Genomic DNA, 15,246 nt, shown 5'->3' with positions numbered 1-15,246 from the left:
ATGCCCTGAGGCGGTAGCTGTACCAGAGGGCTTCTTAGGCCTTTTCTTCTTCCTGGGGCAATCCCTGGCAAAGTGTCCCGAGGTCCTGCAAATCCTGCACTGGTCCTGCCTGCCTGAAATCTCCACTCTCTGGCGAAAAAAGGAACCATCCGGGCGCTGGATCATGACGTGGTCAATCTTGAGGTTAGGATCCTTGCAAAGGCTAACTCTAGGAACCCCATCAGCCTTGGTTGCCTCTGCTGCAGTCAATGGCAACCCAGGGAGGGGTGGGATCTCAGCAACTGCGCCAAAATGCTCCCCAATAACAGGATGAAGTGGATGGTAAACCTGGGGAAGCCCGGGGAACCTGATGAAGAGCGAGAAGATTTTCTTATCTGCCTCTACTGGGTCGAAACCAAGGTGAAAGGCTTCAAAGAAGATCTTCCTGTGTCCCAGGTGTAAAAACTCGGCCTTGAGCACAGTGCTCGCAGCCTCTGGAGTGTCAAAAACAACCTGGAAAAAACCTCGTCCCAGAAGACGCACATCTAACAATCGAGGAGTGAGGTCTGGGGGGAGAGCCGCAAGCATCCAGTCTCTGGCTTGGGATCTGGAAGGGTGAGACCCGAAGATGCGTGCTAGCAATGTGGTAGAGCATTCAATCTCTACATCCTTCTTGAGCTGCTGCAACTCGTCTTTAGAGAAAGTGATAGTTTTCGCGGCCGGTGGAGATGGAGTAGGATTGGCTGACGGGGTATCCATCGCCAATCAAGGTGAGGAGGCCGACTCGAACAGAATAAAGGCTCCTTCCGTTCCAAAAAAGCTGCGGGGGGCAAGGGAGGGGAAAGGAGGCAAGGAGGAAGCAGGGGGGAAGGGGAGGGAAGGAGGAGAGGGGCTGGGGCTGAGAGGGGAGAGGGGCAAGCTGAGAGGGAGGGAGGGGGCGTTGGAGGGGAGGGCTAAGAGGGAAAGGAGAGGAGAAGAAGGAGAGGGGAAGGAGAGAAGGGAAGGGCAGGAGTGAGAGGAAGAGAGGGGGCGGGAGAGCAGGCAGGGAGGGGGCGGGACAGCAAGGGGGAGGCGAGGGGCAAGCAAGGGAGGGGGCGGGACAGGGGGAAGGGGCGGAACAGCAGGGGGGAGGGGGCGGAGGCAGGGAGAGGGGGCGGAGCAGCAGGGGGGAGGGGGCGGAGGCAGGGAGAGGGGGCGGAGCAGCAGGGGGGAGGGGGCGGAGGCAGGGAGAGGGGGCGGAACAGCAGGGGGGGGGGGCGGAAGCAGGGAGAGGGGGCGGAAGGGCAGGGGGAGGGAACGAGGGACAGGCAGGGGGAGGGGCGGAGCAGCAGGGGGGGAGGGGGGGGAGCAGCAGGGAGGGGGCGAGGGACAGGCTGAGGGGAGAGAGAGACGGGCTGAGGGAGGGGGAGCAGCAGGGGAACGGGGAGGAGCAGCAGCTCTCTCAACACTGCTGGTTGTCAGTTTTCAGGCATTGAATTTTGGCAAATCCAAGGGATTTTTCTCCTTTTTGATAATTTAACCCAGGAAGATTTATCTTTGTAATCTGGTTGAGGACAATGGTTCTCACAGAATCTGCTTCAAAGCAATGTGCTTGCTGCAAACACTTTTGACAGGCATGGTGTGTGCATGCTGCCTAAGACATTGGGGAAAACGTGTAATGACAGCAGAACAATGAATCAGCTGTACTCAAACCTACAACATGCACTGCAATCAACCAAACCAGAATCAGAGGAGCTAGATTTTAGACGCCATGCATAGAAGGCACACAATTCTTGCATACATTAGATTGCAGAGGGCACATTCCCTCACCACTATTACTACTACTCTCAGCGTCTGATCACAAAAACCAATGCTTTAGACATCAACTAACCTCTCCTTCCATCCTACAATCACTGAGCCAGAACTTTTTACCAGCCCTACTATGTTCCAATACTTCATAGCATTTTCTTCACTCATAAAACATATTAACTTCCACATGATATCCCTCATATTGCAGAATTGAAATGTTCATGTTCTCACTAAATTGCTCATTTGAACTATTCCTCTCCTCACTAAATTGCTCATTTGGCCATAAATTTGTATGTGCTTCATTCTCTAGTATCTCCTTTGGATTTTCTCGACTATGACTCATCCTTATTATCTTTAAATATTGCTCCTCTGTACATTTGGCTTCTTATGTATTCCTTGTCAATTTCGCTAAGAGATTCCTTTTGATATGGTATCAGAGTTTTGGAGACTCTAGCTCAAACTCATTGCTCATTAGAGAGTTGTGGCTGTTGCTCAAGATTCTTTATGTGAGCTGTTGAAGGACAGATACAAAATTGTAAACCTTTTGATATTTAGAAAGCTTCTTGTGGGCCTAAAGTGTTCAGGATGGCTGGACTCCTTGTAGATCTTGGAAAAATGTAACTTTAAATCCAAAAAGTTTTGGAAATAGAGTTCTCCACGAAAAACTTTTCCTCCTTTCAGTTTTTTTTTTTCAAGAAAGAGACTTCTATTAAGTAAGAGAAAAAACCCGCGAGAGCAAGCTCAAAGCGAAATGCATCATAAAATCTTGAGGTTAAATAAACCCCCTCAAAGTGAGGTGGAAAACAACCAAGGCTGAGGCTAAAAGTGCCACCTCAAATCTGTAGGAGTATCAGAGAAGAAAGGAGAATCCTTCCATTGCTTGAAGAAAGAAGCCCTCCTAGCTAAGGCTGCACGGGAGTCTCCCTGCATACTCGTCCATACAGCCATCAAGGTATGTATGGTGTCTGTCCAGATACTAGCCAATGTGTGCACGGGATGAACCTGAGTTCCCTCCAATGCCTCTGTGCATCTGGCTCTCTAGATATGCCAGGCTGCTATGCTCGCTAGAATCTTCAAAGAGGTATCCACAGAGGCATGTACAGCTGCAAAAGGAAGGTGTGGTATTACATCCAAAGAACAGGACTCAACCGGATGACGTCGAATCGAAATGGCCCGAGAGGATTCAAGTCTCTCATAGAATACCTGAGGCCCTGTAAGAGAAAGCCACTGAGCCCCATCTCATAAAGAATGGGGAGTGGGCAAAGTGACTGATAATCCTGGCTACTTACCCCATCCAAATCATCCTCGCCTGTCTGCAATCCCATAAGCAATGCTAAATAGTCTCCGAAGCAGAGAGGCAACAAGGGCAAGTAGGGTCGGCTCCGAACCTGGATTTCCAAAGGTTCACTGCAATCCCACCATGGATAGAAAGCCAAAAGAAAAGAGTGATCTTTCTATTCCTATGGGATTTCCAGAGTCTCTTCTAGAAGCACCTCTGCAAATCCGCAGTGATATCAAATGACTCCCAATAAGGAACTCTGGAAGGTCTCCAACCTCTACTACTGAGCTCGAATCTCCTGGCATTACTGACCATGTAATGAAAGAAGAGGATGATCTTCTCTCGATGCCCTACGTCAATCCACTCCTACTCTCCAGGGTCCCACTGCAAACACCTAATGGGAAGAGCCAAAGCCTCCAAGATCCGGTGGAGAGAAGTTGGGGGTCTGGGTCGAGGAACCACTCTGAATCTGATCCCTGCACCAAAAGACCTACAACCCTGATAGGCTGAAAAGCAGACTCAAGCAAGATGTCCTCTGTGGACCTGAGCAATCTGTCACCATCATGCACACTAAAAACCAAAGCATCCTCATGTGCATCTCGAAAGGCCAAAACCTGAAGAGGAACACCGCCTTTTGTAAAAGTACCTGCCCAAGTGGAGCAAGTGAGTGGCATATAATCTGTGTCTACCCAATCCGCTGGAAGGGTTGCCTCAATCTGCAAGATCCTCCCTGCACTCCCTCTGAGATGTCCTGTCAACTGAGATTTGGTCTCCTCTGGAAGCCTGCGGAAAGCTTTCCATGACCCCAATGATGAGGCGGGTCCCCTCTCCCACCTGAACCACTGCATGTAGAGTGAGGCACCAAGTGGTCTGCCATGATCATCCAATATACAGTCATTCCACATGATCGGTTGCCTATCAATCTCTTCACCGAGAGGAAGGAGGAATCCTACAAAGCGTGCTCCTGAAACTAGCCCATGCTTTCAGAATGGCAACCATGAGAGGGGACGAAGGTGATCTGAGGTGTGCTGTGGTGAAAATACACCTAATATTGCTCATCCAGTCTCCTCCTGAAGAAGGTGTGCACGTCTATATGCTGCTAATAGAAAAGGCCTTCCACGGCTCCTGCCTTGGCATAAGTCCCCGCACCACCATCTTGCAGAGTAAAGCTTTGCACTGTAAATCTGGATCAATAATATTGAGACCCTCTTCCTGTGTAGGGAGGATGAGGGTCTCCCAAGTCACCCTGGCTAATGCATCTGCTGTGCCATCAAGCCCACTCCAAAGAAAATTTCTGATCGGTCTCCTGAGCTGAGTGATGCAATCCCTAGAACGGCACCAGCATGAACAAACAAACCAGGCCGTGGCCAAGAGGACTTGGTTGACCCCACCACAACTCTAGAGGCAAGATATAGCTTGGCTGAGCTCAAAAAAAGGAGCTTCCTCTTGATGCTCTCCGACACGGGAGCAAACTGCTGCTTGGAAGAAATATCCAAGCCGACCTGGCAGCCCAAATACCTGACTAGCACACCCCTCTGAACCCAAGTGAATCCTATGTCAAGCCCCCAAACTGGAGTGTCCTCATCACTGATCCAAAAGCCATTGGATTTATGCCAATTTATCTGCGCCCCCGCCGCCAAGCAAAATAAATCGAATGCTATCTTGAAAGAAGTGAGCGTCTGTGGTGTGGCATCCAAGTAAACTGCTGTGTCATTTTCCAACTCACTGTCAAGTAGCTCCACTTCCCTTCTGATGGGAAGTCTCAGCCCAAAGATGTGAGCATGAGATCTAACATAGATACTCATAGCTTTAGCCACGAACAAAAAAAGAAAAGGAGCAAGGGGGCATCCTTGACGGACTGATCTGAAAATCTAAAATCTCTCACCCTTTACCCCACCAATAAGTACCTGGCTGTGGGCTGATATGTACAAAGAGGAAACACCTCTGATCCAAGCATCAGTAAAGCCAAAACGTAGAAGGGTGCCCTCCAAAAAACTCCAATCTACTCTGTCATCTGGGAGAAGGGGTTGCAATCGGAGGCTGATTGCCTTGGCTAGAATCTTGTAACCATAGGGTTGACTTTATGCCTACAACGCCATATCTTTGTAATCTCTTACATGCCTTGGCCAGAATCTTGTAACAAGTCCCCAGAAGTGTGATAGGCCACTACATGTAAGGAGAAGCTCCAAGTGGTCTGCCAAGCTCATCCAAAATCCTGTCATTCCACATGATAGGCTGCCTTTCAATCTCTTCACGGGTGGATGGGGGAATCCTACGAAGAGTACTCCTGAAGCTGGCCCATGCTTTTAGGATAGCAACCATAAGAGGGGAAGAGGGAGACCTGAGGTGGGCTGTGGTGAAAACCCATCTAGTACTGTGTGTCCAATCCTCTCCTGAAGTGGGCATGCGAGACTGTATGCATCTGATAAAAAAATCCTTCCAAGGCTCTTGCCCTGGCATAAGCCCTCTCACAACGAACTTGCAGAGTAAAGCTCTGCACTGTAGATCTGGGTCGATGATATTCAAACCCCCTTCTCTTGTAGGAAGAATCAAGGTCTCCCAAGCCACCCTGGCTGTAACATCAGTTGTGCCATCTAGACCACTCCATAAAAAGTTTCGTACAGGCCTCTTAAGCTGAGTGATACAATCCCTAGAGTGGCACCAACAAGAGCATACAAACCATGCTGTGGCTAGAAGAACCTGGTGAACCACCACCACCTTGGAGGCCAAGTCAAGTTTGGCTGAGCTCCAGAAAAGGAGCTTTCTTTTGATGCTTTCCAACACCGGAGCAAACTGTTGTGAAGGAGAGATGCCCACCCCAACCTGGCAGCCCAAATATATGACGGAGACGCCCCTCTGTACCCAAGTGAAGCCAATATCATTACCCCAATCCGGGGTGTGATCCTCGCAAATCCAAAAACCACTGGATTTATGCCAATTAATGTGTGCACCTGCAGCCGTGCAAAACAAATCCAAGGCTGTCCGAAAGGAAGTGAGTGTCCTGGGGGAGGCATCCAAAAAAACAGCCGTGTCATCTGCCAACTCACTATCCAGGAGCTCTTCTTCCCGGCGAATAGGAAGCCTCAGCCCATAAATATCAGCTTGAGATCTAATGTAGATACTCATAGCTTCCGCCACAAACAGAAAAAGAAACGGGGCAAGAGGACATCCCTGGCGGACGGATCTGGAAACCTGAAACCTGTTCCCTCTTACCCCGCCAATGAGAAACTGCTAGGGGCTGATCTGTAGAAAGAGGATACTCCTCTAATCCATGCATCTGAAAAACCAAAGCGAGATAGAGTACCCTCTAAAAAATCCCAGTCTACTCTGTCGTAAGCTTTCTCAAAGTCCAAGAGTAGAATGGCCAATCTCTGGCGGCTCTGCATGGCCCATTCTGAGGCCTCCCAAAATGAGAAAATATTATCAAAAATACTTCTGCCATGCACAGACCCTGTTTGCGTGTCATGAATCAAATCTAGAAGAAAAACTTGTAGCCGCAGACTGATGGCTTTCGCAGAATCTTGTAAAAAGTGCCCAATAGAGTGATGGGTCTCCATTGAGACACAAGATTCCTATTACCCCCCTTTGGGATGAGATGAATGAGACCATCTGTAAGTGAGTCTGGCATCTCACCAGAGTCCCACACGCCCTGCAGGGCTGATATAATGTGATCACCAATCTGCTCCCAAAAAGTAGTAAAAAGGGAGGGGGTAAGTCCATCTGAACCTGGGCACTTGCCCTTGCGAAGGGCAAGTAATGCAGTCTTGAATTGTGCATTGGTGAAAGGTGCATCCAGAGAAACATACATCTCATCCTTCACTAATACAGGGATACACTGCCAAATAACCTCTCTGGCATCATCAATGGCCTGTGTGCCTGGATCTGCAGTAAGAAGGGATGCAAAAAAGTCTGAAGCTACACGCATGACAGCATCAGGATCTGACTGTAACACCCCGTCTGAGTCAACAAGCTGTGAAACACTATCTCTACTATGTCTGGGCCCATGAGTAGAGAAAAACTGTTTGTTGACCCTGCCACCCATCTGAATCCAAAAGGATTCCCGTGCATGAAAGGCATACTCTGCTCTCTGATCCAACAATGTCTGCAAATGAGCCCTTGTTGCAGCAAGGCGCTCCTGAATCCAAGCATCTGTGGGCCTCTTTTGCTCTTCCCTTTGAAGGGACGCTAACTGCTGGCGTATACCAATCTCACATCTGAGAATCTCACGTCTCCTAGAATCAGCGATTGTATGATAATAGTCACTAATTCCGGATAAGGCTGCAGCTACCTGAGATGGGTGGACAGCTCCACCCTGTATGTGAGAAACCCAAATCTGTAAAATATCCTCCGTGAGGCTCTCCTCTGCATAGAAAGCATCCGGAATCCTGACACTAATAGAGCGTCCTCTCCGATGAGGCTCAAGAATCTGCAACACCACTGGAAAATGATCTGAGGTGGAAGCCCCAGTAGAAATGCATACAGATCCTCCTCTGTCAAGTGCCCAATCGTCTACATAAAATGTGTCAATCCGTGCATGAATGGCCATGTCTATTCTCCTGTTCAACCAAGAGTACAGGAGTGACTGTGGCATAATATGAAAGGCATCATCCAACCAAGTGTCCTTACCACTGAACTGAAAGAGGAAGGCATCCAAGGCTGCCCTCTCCAAAGAATGAATTCCACCCTGTCTGCCTCCCTTTTTGTCTGAAGGCAACTCAACCATGTTGAAGTCGCCACCAATGATCCAAGAATCTGCAATGGGGGCCCAAGAGAGTAACTCCTTCCAAAAGGAGATCCACTCCCCTCTGTTGTTGGGAGCATAAAGATTGAGAAGACCAATCTTACGCCCTCCAATCAAATTAATGATCCATTGAGCTCTAGAAGGGGAGATAATACCATGACCAGCAACCAAGGGGAGAATAGAAAGAGAGACCGAAATGCAAGTTACCTCCCCTTGTGCGCATAGCAGGCGACCAGAAGGTATGTCCTGAAAGCAGTTTGCCAGACTTAGAGCAATCACTGGCATCCAGCTTGTGTTCCTCGATAAAAAGGATATCAATAGCACCTCTAGTGACGCCTGGATGAAGCTGGTTCCGGATCAGCTGCCTAATCACTAGGCCAACATGCTATACAGATGTTCTAGGCAGTGATGCTGGTTACTGTCTCCTAGACACTGTCCTCTGGCAAGAGCCCCTCTAGGGGTGCTGCCAGGATGGCAGGATAGAATTTGGAATGTCCTGGAGGTAGATGACACTCAATCCACTTATCTTTGTAAACCAGAGAGACATCTCAGTGGGGAAAGCATGACATGCCTCTATCAGCCATACTACCATAGCACCCCAGGTGCAGACCTGTTTCATCCTCCACATCTTGGCGACAATATTGAGGGATCATTGGGGCAGCAATCGTCTCGTGTCCGCCGCTTGCTGCATAACAATAGCAGATCCCATTTATACTCCTTTACACCAGCCCTGATCTATGGGCCAGCCTTTGTGGGCCACAAGCCAAATTAAGAATGAGATCTTCCTATAGCAAAAGCTGGTACTAAGGGTCTAACTTTAAAGACAGTCCAAACAAAATTAAAAAACCAAAATAAAGATTAGCAGGCCATTCACCTCCCAGCCCCCTAGCATGTGGGCTAGATTTCAGACTCCCACAAGGCCATTCCCATCACAGCATCCCATACCACCGGAACTGTCCAAAGGAACCCCCATCATGGTATCTAGTGATCCGCCATGTAGAAGATAGGACTTTAGGCTCATGATCTAGACCAAACCATCTAGTGGTGTGTACGCACTGAATACAAACACAATAGCCTTGGCCACCCTTATAGAGAAAAGCATCCTGCTTTCCAAAAAGCATCGTGCCTAAATATTGCCAATTGGCCCTTTGCTAATGTTCTAGACCGTGTGAGCCTGCTTCTCCGTGCCCCCCTAACCCTATTGGTTTATGTCCATTTATCCAAGGATTAGCTTCCGGGTACATAACATTCTTTCCCTCTCTTTAAGTATTTACGTTTAAGCGAAATTGGGAATGTTATTATGCAAACTACCCATCGGCTCCCAAGTTGAGTCCTCAGACTTATCCTTCCACTTAACTTTGAACTCTGGAATTAACTTATTCATAAGTTTCCTTTCCCTAAATCAATAACTCTTTCAGGTTCATATGGAACATAGGTCAAATCCTCAAATTCCACAAGTTCTTGGAGTGAAACAAGACTGCCCCATAGTACATTTTGTTCATCTCAGGAAGAGCTGCTGCTCCTCCCTGTGAGCTACTGCCCCCCCCTCTCCCTCTCTCAGCCAGCCCCCTCACCCTCTCCCTCTCCCTCGCTGCCCCCCCTCTCCCCCCCTCGCTGCTCCTCCTCTCCCTCCCTTCTTGTCAGCCCCCTCTCCCTCCTCCCTCACCCTCCCTTCCTCCTCCCCGCCCTCCCTCTCCCCCCCCCGCTGCCCCCTATCTCTCCCTCCCCGCCCTACCTCTCCCCCACCCGTCAGCCCCCCCGCCCCCCTTCTCCTCCCCCGTCCCCTCCCCCATCATCCCTCTCCTCCCGCTGGCCCCCTCCCCGCTGCCCCCTTCTCCTCCGCCCTCCCTCTCCCCCGCCAGCCCCCCTGCCCCCTTCTCCTCCCCCGCCCCCCTCCCTCGCCCTCCCTCTCCCCCCCCACTGCCCATGATAAATGCTGAAGGGGCAGTCACCTCACAACCAAAGTCACCATGAGATACCCTATTTATAAATTTGGAATCTTGAATTTGATTAAAGGTTTCTATGATTGCAACTTTGAGACCAACGGAGCGGGCCGTCGTAGATGGGTCAGGTTACTCGTCTGATCAATGACATCATTTCCATTACAGCCTATTACGTTTTAGATAATGTGGCCCCAAAAAAGGAGACCTATTATCTTGAGCTTCTTCCATACCTCTTGGACCACCAAGCGAAGATCCTCCATGTTGTTTCCATACAAGAAGCAACCTAGATTGACTTGAAATTCTTCTAGCCAGTTTCTCCCTCATCGGGAGACTTTGATTGATGACCTTCCATAGTAGGAATTTGGCTTTCCCTACCACACAGCCTTTCTGGATTTCCCTGAGTCACTTTTTCCACCACATTTCCCTGTGCAAAATTCTCCAACGAACGACATATATCTTGGAAACTCAAAATGTCACGTGTTGTTGAAGCAAGTTGGGTACCTCTTCAAAGTACCATCCACCATCATACATCTATGTAGTATTTGTTGGTAAACTGAAAAGAAAGCATGGAGTGAACACAAACTCAGAATTCTTGCTTATGGAATGAAGAAAGATGAGGTCCTTAAGTAGGCACCTCTTACATGATCACTGACATCACTGATGACCTCTGAGCTCCACAATCATCTCCTCAATCTGCTCCTAGATTCTCTCAATCATCCTATGTGGCTTCTATCACCACCTAACTGTGCTTATGGGCACCTAACTGTGCCTCTAGCACACACACATCCCAACAAAACCTCCCCTCAAGGGAATGTCTCAGGCTATGTCAAGGATACAGCTAGCACAAGGTGTCACATGCCATCTCATGGTGGTCATGGATCTATCAATGGCTAGGATCTCAAGCTAGCAAGGGTTCCCATGGGTGTAAGGTAAACAAAAGGGATACAAAAAAGACCTTCCAATGGTTATCTCCCCTGCATGTACATGCACACAATGTTTGCAGGAGGTACCATGGAGCAAAAACACATACACATGGCCTACATCATATGGTGACCAGAGGTGTTTACAAAACACACAATAGTTTATTTCATTCATTTTGGAGGACTATCCAAGCTGAGTACTTGACTCAACAAAAAGAGAGATCTGGAGCATACATGGAGATGATTCAAAAGCATAATCTTCAAAGGATGCCTCATCTTGTGGAGACACATCAACTGAAAGTAGATTGGCATTTTCTGTCTTTGAAGTTGCTTCCTTTTTGGCTCTACAAAACTTTTCATGATGATTGTTTTTGCCACAGTGTTTGCATGGGTTGATCTTGAAGCAGTCTTTTGAGAGGTGATTAGTCTTCCCACAATGATTGCAAGGTGAAAACTTGGCCTTTTGGATTTTTATGGCATACGCTGTATCATTGCCTTTCCGGAGTTCCATGTGCCTTTCTTCTTCTTGAAGAGCAGAGATAAGACCTTCAAGATTAGGATTAGGAAAATTTTTCAAAGTGGTAACAACATGATCATAATCTTCAGGCATACTCTTGAGCAACACTGCCATAGCATCATCTGTAGTGATAGGAGAGTTGATAGAAGCAAGTTGAGTCATGAGACTCCGCATGTAATTGACATGGGCAGCCAAAGGAGTGCCACTAACCATCTTCAATTCAAAGAAAGCAATCTTAAGTGATAATTTTGAGATGTGAGAGCTAGCACCAAAAATAATGTCAAGCTTCTGCCAAGCTTCTGAAGGAGACTCTAAGTCAGAGATGTGATGAATATAGTCATCTCCTAAAGCAAGAGCAATGATGCCATATGCTTTCTCCTCTCTAGCAAGATCTCTTGCCGGGCATGTTGGAGCTGAGGACTCTCCAGCATTGGAGGCTGTTGAAGAAGAAGTCGAAGCCGGTTTGACAAGCCCCCAGAGGTTTTCCCTCATTAATGCAAACTTGACCTTCATCTGCCATGTGTGAAAGCCCTTCCCATTGAACTTATCTATATTCAATATGGTAGCCATGAGAGGGTCTAACCCAGGAATTGGGCAGTGTCTTCTCTCTTACAAGGCTAGAATAACAACTGAAAAGCTTCAAAGTATAAGCATTTAATGTAGCAAAGACTTGTGACCAAATTTCAATCAATGATGCTTTCACTTACATGCTTCACAGAGGTGGCTAAATGAAAGCTTTCCAATCAAATCCAGGTACAGCAACTTAAAAGAAAGTTGTAGCCACAGTTGTACTAATGCTTTTCAAAACTTCAAAACCTCAGAAATGCTAAAGTAGCATCTAATGTAGCATCACATTCACAACCTTGTCAAAACTGTCAAAAACAGAGGCCTGAACTTGGAGGGCTTGTATCTCACTCTCCAAAGCAAAGAAAAAGGGGCTTTCTGAAGCAAAAGAAAGCTCTTATACCAGAGAAGATCCACTGAGGAGGAGAGGCGCAATTCCACGTCAGGTTGCCATAGCTAGCTTCTTCAAAGTCGACTAGTTTTTTTTTGTTTTCTCCTTGAATATGCAGCCATTGCTGCTCAGATTTCAACAGCAGCTTTCCCTCAGTATCATCCAGCATGGGCTGAGAGGAATTTGCAGATAGATAGGTACACAGGCGGAATTGTGCGAATTTTCATCGATCAGTGTGAGTGTTGGCATTTCACGTACAGTCGAAATTTCACAGTAAGCTTGCAGCTGGAAGTTTGCCCATACAAGAGGAGTTTGCAGCTCAGAGGGTTTGGGCAAAGGTCGTTTGTAGGCAGAGAACAAAGCTCTCTAAGATTTGGGGAAGAAGGAGGAAAATGGAGAAGAATAAGATGGAGAAGAAGAAGATGATGTGGCACAAATGGGCTCAAGGGGGATCAAAGGGCTCTGATACCATGTTGGTAAACTGAAAAGAAAGCATGGAGTGAACACAAACTCAGAATTCTTGCTTATGGAATGAAGAAAGATGAGGTCCTTAAGTAGGCACCTCTTACATGATCACTGACATCACTGATGACCTCTGAGCTCCACAATCATCTCCTCAATCTGCTCCCAGATTCTCTCAATCATCCTATGATGACCACCTAACTGTGCTTATGGGCACCTAACTGTGCCTCTAGCACACACACATAGAAACCAAGGTGTGCCTGAGGCATACACCTTGAGATACCCCAACAGTATTGAACTACCCTTGGTGACCTTGAAGTCTCCATCTTTATCTTGTACAAAGAATTAAGCAATGTTCCTCTCCTTGTGGTTGTCCTAGCATACTTAGATATTGCCATCTGCACACTTCCAAAATCACAACATGAGCTGCAAGGAAATCTATTAAGATCCAAAAAATAGCCACCCATGAGCTCCTTTGCTCTCTTCTAACAATAACTGCCCCTCTCCCAACACTTGTGCTCCCTCTCCACCCTTCTCGCTCTGAATTGGTAGCCTGACTGATTCTCCCGAACTGCATGAATAACTGTGTCACCTCCATGATCCCAAAGAATGCGAATGGCCTACAGGGGAACACCTATACCAAAAAAGACACCCAGCCAATGGATACCTCTTCCTGTCCCTATCTATGTGGCACCATCAGGTTCCTGACCATAGTACCAACCTTTGAGCCTACTGCTTGACTCACCCAATCTAAATGCTTCAGCATGCCAGATCTGGCTGAGTGGGACATCTCCTATCCCAGTTTATTTGCCTACCCTCGTACTTAGTAAAGAAAGCCTGTCCTTAAATGGTTCATCCTATCTATACACATCACCTGACCTTCGCTTTGCACCATATTCTCCTTCTTGGCTATAAGACATGTTTCTTACCATATTGCCAACCTTTGAGCCTTCTGCTTGACTGACACTTCAACATCCCAGGCGAGACACAGGATCGTCTACCCTCCGGGATACTTCTAATAAAAGTTAAGAGGTTTTGCAACCAGTAGTTCTTTGCCATGCGACACACCTGTGACTCCGATTGTTTTATTTGGCGACCACCCTTTGCGTGCTCTGATCAGCTTCTTATGTTTGGCATACGAGGAAGTTTCCAAATCTGTGAAGAATGCGTAATTTGTGCTCCTGTCCGCGTGTAACCGTTCTGATGCTGTGTTTCGACACTATATCCGAGTTCAATAGTTACCATAAACTAGTTATCCATTTCGTGGAATGCGAGAAAGCAACGGAACTACAAACGATACAGTAGAAAGAGCGTTCATTGCTCCAACACACCTTGAACAACGCGCTACGACCACGTTCCCCAGTGACGAAAGGTCCCTTAGCCACTTGCTGGTAGCAGGGTTTCTCATATTCTCCTTGCTTTCTTGTAGCCTAGCTCCAGATAGCTTCTTCATCGGCTAGTCAACATTTTCACAGTTCTCGTTCTCAACAGATGATGAGGCAGGTGGGCATTCCGCTTCTGCTTTTGGTATACGTGCAAATTTAGTTTCGGTTGATGAGCCTTGACGATCACGTCGAGGATTATGACTCCATTCGTTGTGTAGTTGTTCTACTCTCAGGAGGAAGCCGGTGCGGCGAGGCAAGTACTTGATGGGCGGATTGTCGACAGAGCGACGGCGAGAAGACGTGTGATGAGTACGCTGTGATGAGAGGCGCGTAGTTGAAAGCAGGATCACGCTTTCCAACCGACGAGTGTGCGATTGCTTGGGGACCGACGACTGAGTGACAAAAGTGGGCGAAAGGTGGCAACACACAGAGCTCACACTGCATGGCGCTCTCACACGTCGGCAACCACGGATTTGATTCTTCATTTCTTTTCCCTTTTTTTTTCCACCCTCAAGAGAATCTTCAACGTGTGCACTTCATCTTCCTGAAGGGCTTGGTTCCTCGGACTCACCATGGTTACCTTCGTGAACATGAATGCTATGTTGGGCTAAACTCGGCAGTCAATATTAGATAAAATGGGAAAATTCCCAATTCCCATAGGTGAACCTCTATAAGATTTTGTCAAAACCCCCTCATGTGACATATCCTTGGAAAGATATCAAAGAGTAGAGTCTAAACCGTCAATCTCTCACAAATTTGGAGTCTGTGTGTTTGATATATAGCAAGAATAAGATTAAAGTTTCATTCCCAGAATGAATGCTGGAGTTTGTATGTTTGATTTATAGCAAGAATAAGATTAAAGTTTCATTCCCAAAATGCAAAATTCTTCCCACTTTATCTAATATTGACTTAGATCGTGCTATACTAGTCACGAGCTCATTGAGACCAAGATGCAGATGACTAGCCATAATGGTTGGTTGACTCAATGTGAGGGTTGATTTCAATGGCTATACTAGTCAAAAACTCATTGAGAGCATCTTTCATTGAGACCAAGATGCTAACGCTGGGCTATACTAGTCAAGAGCTCATTGAGACCAAGGTGCACATGGGGACCATGAGTAGGCATGATGGCTCTTGAGACCGAGATGCTAATGCTGGGCTATACTAGTCAAGAGCTCATTGAGATCAAGGTGTAGATGGGAACCAGGACTAGCTATGACTAGCCATGATGGCTGTTGGTTGACTCAATGAGAACAGAAAGAGGGTTGATTTCAATA

At 47.4% G+C, this 15,246-nt stretch overlaps 1 protein-coding gene across 2 annotated transcripts in view; it reads right to left on the bottom strand.

Moving 5' to 3' along the window:
* The window catches only part of LOC147902440 (uncharacterized), a 76,522-nt gene extending 62,263 nt beyond the window's left edge, over positions 1–14,259 (bottom strand). For both annotated transcript variants that reach the window (XM_087373782.1, XM_087373784.1), the window contains exon 1: positions 13,916–14,259. In XM_087373782.1, the coding sequence (XP_087229908.1) occupies positions 13,916–14,037 (122 nt within the window). In that variant the 5' untranslated portion in view covers positions 14,038–14,259. The remainder of the gene's footprint in view (positions 1–13,915) is intronic.
* Positions 14,260–15,246: the final 987 nt, after the last annotated feature.

This window comes from Dipteris shenzhenensis, chromosome 4 (genome assembly GCF_047967505.1).
Source record: "Dipteris shenzhenensis isolate YYH24624 ecotype China chromosome 4, Dip_SZ_1.0, whole genome shotgun sequence".
Lineage (NCBI taxonomy): Eukaryota > Viridiplantae > Streptophyta > Polypodiopsida > Gleicheniales > Dipteridaceae > Dipteris > Dipteris shenzhenensis.
This window is presented reverse-complemented; position numbering and strand designations above follow the sequence as displayed.